Genomic DNA, 4,508 nt, shown 5'->3' with positions numbered 1-4,508 from the left:
GTTCCTCTCTCCCTCTTTCTAACTTTAGATCACACTATAAAAAAAATCGATTTTTATGATTGATTTGGCACCCTATATTTCCATTTGTTGTTATGTTTTTAGTATCACAATTTTCATCTTATGTTTAATGATACTTCTCTAATGAGTTTCAGGATTGTGACAAACATACCCGGCGGGACCTCATGTGCTCAAGGTGCCAAATTGTTTTCAAATATATATAATTAATAGTATTCTTGTATGTTTGTATAATTTTAAACATTTTAAACTAATTACAACTAACTTTGTATATGACAGGCACTGAATTTGTCTCATACGATGAACCTAATCCTTTAATTGGAATCCATCGTTACATACTGCTTTTGTACAAGCAGCAATCAAAGCTCCAAGAGATTGAGACACTACCATCTCGGGTTTCTTTCAATGCCAGAGAATTTGCAAGCAAGCACAATCTCGAAAACCCAGTTGGTATCACTTATTTCTACGTACGAAGCCAAGCTAGAAGGAGGACTAGAGCATAATTAATGACACCGCATTTCAAATCTATGTTCTTCTGTGCTGCAACAGTTCTTCATTTGTTATGGTCTAGGGGTCTGGGGTTATTATGTGTTTCAGTAATTACAAATATGTAATGTGTGATATATGTGTGGGGTAAATGCACGTCTAGGCATTCACCCTCTTGAATAAGTGGTCAAGAAGCTTGATATATCTATATGACTATATTTGTAAAATATAATAATTCTATGTCTTTAATGGTTAAATGATTGTGTTAATGCACAACCGAGCAGTTTTGACCGTGTTAAAAGAGGTAGATTTGTGCATACTAACGGAGAAACTTAAATACTTCTTAAAAAATTAACTTGTGACATGAATTATTACATATATATAAGCAGGTGGTTCAAGTGGATCTAACTTCCTCCACGGCAGCAACTAAATTATCAAACTTAGCCCCAGTAACTTCTTTTTGAATCTTGCCATGTTTAAGAATCTTGAAGGTGGGAACAACCTTTATGCCTAGCTCCTTTGCTAATGGCTGCCAACAAATATCAAAATTACCATTGGGGAGCCATATAACATATTATAGGTGGATGTGCATTCTGGTCCAACGGGTCCACAAGGATTCATACAGAACATCAATTCCATGGACTAGAAGAATTTAGGTCTTCCGGATTATAGACATATCCAAAAGGCATTTTACCTAACAACTAACGTGATAACCGACATATTTTATTTTTTCCGTCTATAGGATAACTAAAATTAGCAAAAATAAATGGTTGCAAAACGACAACCATGTAAGATCAAATCATCTCGATAGTTTTTGATGATTTATATTAGATAGTTTGATCATAACTGACTGGACAAAAGAGATGCAGTTGTTATAAGTGCTCAAGTCAGTGATCTTATTGTTTCGATATGTAGTTCAGGAAAGGTGTATACAGAATGTTGTTTTTACCCTATTTAGCTAATATGTTTCATTGGGTGACAAGCCATCCGTACGATGAAATAAAAACCATACCTTATTTTCTTGATTGCAATCAAGCTTTAGACAGACAACATCAAGATACTTCTCAGCCATTTCTTGGAACTTTGGAGCGATTATTTTGCAAGGGCCACACCTGTCAAGTTCCAAATAAATCAGAAAGCATGGACAAAGTAGACGAGCCACAAGTGACTGAATAGACTTAGCATTTCTGGTATAAGGGTTGTAATTTTATGCAAGTTTGGTTGAATATTTTGAAACACACTGCAAGATATATCATTCAAGACTTAACAGTCAAATTGTTAGATTACTAGTGACTCTTAATTTAGTAATATAGATGCACTATAACCATCACTAAAGGCTGGAAATGAGAAAACAACTAGATTTTGGTTTGATAATTGGGTTGGAAACATTGTTCTTAAGGACGATTACCCAAGACTCTACATGCTTGAGACTACTAAAGAGGTTTCAGTTAGCCAACAAACTTTCTTAAATCGAGGAAGATGGACCACAGCTTGGTCTTGGCGTCATGAACTGGGGATTGGTCATGAGCTTCATCAACTACTAGAGCTCAACAACCTAACGTAACTTAGGCCTCACTTCTTATCCGGATACTTAGCACTTAACCATTGGATTGACGACTAAAACTTTTGTTGCCGACTCAATGAGGAAGCACATAACTGAGATAACTCATTCCGAAACAACATCACTTGTACCCCCAAATGGAACTCCCTTGTCCTGATAAAGGTTAACATTCTCTCTTGGCGCCTTGCCCTCCAAAGGTTAACTATTAGGCAAAACTTGGATGATAAAAACATCAATCTCCATTCTATTAGAAGTCCGGTTTGTGACAATGACATCGAAACCAAAACGTATTTGTACACCTGCTATTCAGTTGCCGTAAACACTTAAATGACCTATTCACATAGTGGGGGTTGAGGATTACGGACTTCACCACCATACGTTGTTTATTTGATTATCACTCAAATGCTAATTTACCTGATGATAAAAGGAAAACTCTGGATGCGGTTGTGAGGACAGCCATTTGGGTAAAGCATCGTAACGACACGACCTTCTTGATGACATAAAGCTCTTATCCTTTACTTGGATCTCAAATAGCCATAATAGGAATTGTAATACTAGCCTTACATAGCTAGAATGAATTTGTAACCCATTGTGCTCCATTTCTACATTTGTTTAGCTTGTAAATTTTACTATCAGCTTGCTAGTTGTTTAATAAAAATTGTCGTTCAAATAATATTATTAGGCTATATTATAATTATAATAATAAAATGAACAATGGGGTCACATACATCTTTTAAGCAAAAAGAAGTTTACAATAATTAAGCCAGATTCTGACAATAAATCAGTTGTACCATAGTTGACCTTCTCATAAAAAAATGTAAGCATAGACTTGACGTCAAATGCAAGGTTGCGTGCAGAGATTTTCCTTAATTGTGAACTTTTAATGTTAAATCCAAACTCAATAAATATTCAAAATTCATAGGTTGACTCCTTGTTGGTGGACAGGTGGAGTACCTTTGAATGTACATGAACTAATAGACACTCAATGTTCCTACACATATCTTGCAGATTCCAAGTCGCCTGATGGATCATGACTGAAACCCAAATGAACTCCAATAAATAATGTTGTGTATAAGTTGGACCTCAAAGTAATTCAATCTTATCAATATGTACACTTCAACAAGCTTAACAATAAGCAGCCAGTCATAACACCTAGCATGTAAGACTGTAAGTGGACAGATCCTTCAGAACTGAGCAGAGACTTGAGACTTGTTAATGGTTAGTCAGTGAAAAGAATTGGGAACTAAGGTTTAGAACACTGTATATCCAATCATAGGCTAGTCATAGATAGATCACGGTAGTTATCGCCGCAACCTAAAGTCTACCTAAACTGCAACGGCTTACGGTTACAAAGTAAGTGGAAAACGGTGCAAATCCGTACACACCATTCCAAGATCTAGGAAAGATTCTATGAACCAAGTACCCAACTGAGAAAGTATTCTACCGTCTGTCTACTCTATTTATCTAGTTATCTATATACATGACCTTAGTCAAAGTGAACTCAACTTTTAAAATCCACCACTAACTTAATTTCATATTATCAATTCCACTAGTAAACTATTTCATAAAACAATGACTTCAGCTTTTCCTAAGTCTAAATTGCATTAGATTCTTCAATAGAATTACACTCCACTATATATGCAATATTTACATAGATATACATATATAAATAATTATATAATTAGCTTACCATTGAGTATACATATCGAGAACAACAGTCTTATCACCAGCAGCATTAACAATAGGCCAAAACGTATCCTTATCAACCTCCGTCACCTGACCGACAACGACCGCCGCCGCACCGCCGGAAGTCTCCAAGCTCGATCTTACAGTAACAACTAACTTACTTCTTTTACTACCGATTATTTTCGTTGACCGGTGAACGTCTCCGGAAACAGTCGAGGACTTCGTCGTAAGTAACGCCGGTGATCGGACTAACGACGGCGATGTCGCCGGAGAAATTGGCCGGAAAACGTGGTGAAACTGTAACGACATTTTTTGACGGATATGTCGGAGTGTGTTTTTGGGATATTTGTTTCGAAGGAAAATATGTGACGGAGAAAGCTTTTGAAAGTTTGAGAATGATATGTGATGGTGAAAGACGAAAATGACCTTGGTATTGATAGAATAGATGAAGATGTTTGAGGGTAATTTTGGTGTCTTCTTTTGTTGTGTGGTTAGCATGCAGCATTCAAAAGACAGAATAAATAGGTGCGTGTGTGGTTGTGATCATTATTGCACAAATTCATTAACCACTTTGGCAATGGGTGAGTTGCAAGTAAAAAATAAAGTGACCACTATTTTCTATACTACTGTACTATATAAAAACGAAGAAAAGATTTCACATGTTATGGCGGTGAGATGATGAGGTAATAGGTGATATAATGTAATAGGTCATAGAAGGTGATATGACATACAGTGTGATAGCCAAATTCCTTAGTTGTAC

General features: G+C 36.1%; 1 protein-coding gene across 1 annotated transcript; it reads right to left on the bottom strand.

Annotated features, from left to right (window-relative positions):
• Nucleotides 1–810: 810 nt before the first annotated feature.
• On the bottom strand, nt 811–4,118 carry LOC122589283 (thioredoxin F-type, chloroplastic-like). Its single transcript, XM_043761558.1, has 3 exons — nt 3,753–4,118; nt 1,514–1,613; nt 811–1,030 (listed from the first exon to the last, which is right to left on the bottom strand). Exons 1-3 carry the CDS (start codon nt 4,055–4,057, stop codon nt 896–898), a joined length of 540 nt encoding a protein of 179 aa, XP_043617493.1. The 5' UTR covers nt 4,058–4,118; the 3' UTR covers nt 811–895.
• Nucleotides 4,119–4,508: the final 390 nt, after the last annotated feature.

This window comes from Erigeron canadensis, chromosome 2 (genome assembly GCF_010389155.1).
Source record: "Erigeron canadensis isolate Cc75 chromosome 2, C_canadensis_v1, whole genome shotgun sequence".
NCBI classification, from domain to species: Eukaryota; Viridiplantae; Streptophyta; class Magnoliopsida; order Asterales; family Asteraceae; genus Erigeron; species Erigeron canadensis.
The sequence above is the reverse complement of the archived record's forward strand: the minus strand, read 5'-3'. Positions and strand labels throughout refer to the sequence as shown.

Bases quoted from the DNA above. Each gene is read 5' to 3' on its own strand.
- LOC122589283 (XM_043761558.1), bottom strand. From the start codon at position 4,057: ATGTCGTTACAGTTTCACCACGTTTTCCGGCCAATTTCTCCGGCGACA. The intron at 1,614-3,752 runs GTAAGCTAATTA...GGAACTTGACAG, and splicing joins CTCGATATGTATACTCAATG to GTGTGGCCCTTGCAAAATAA. The intron at 1,031-1,513 runs GTATGGTTTTTA...ATTTGTTGGCAG, and splicing joins ATTGCAATCAAGAAAATAAG to CCATTAGCAAAGGAGCTAGG.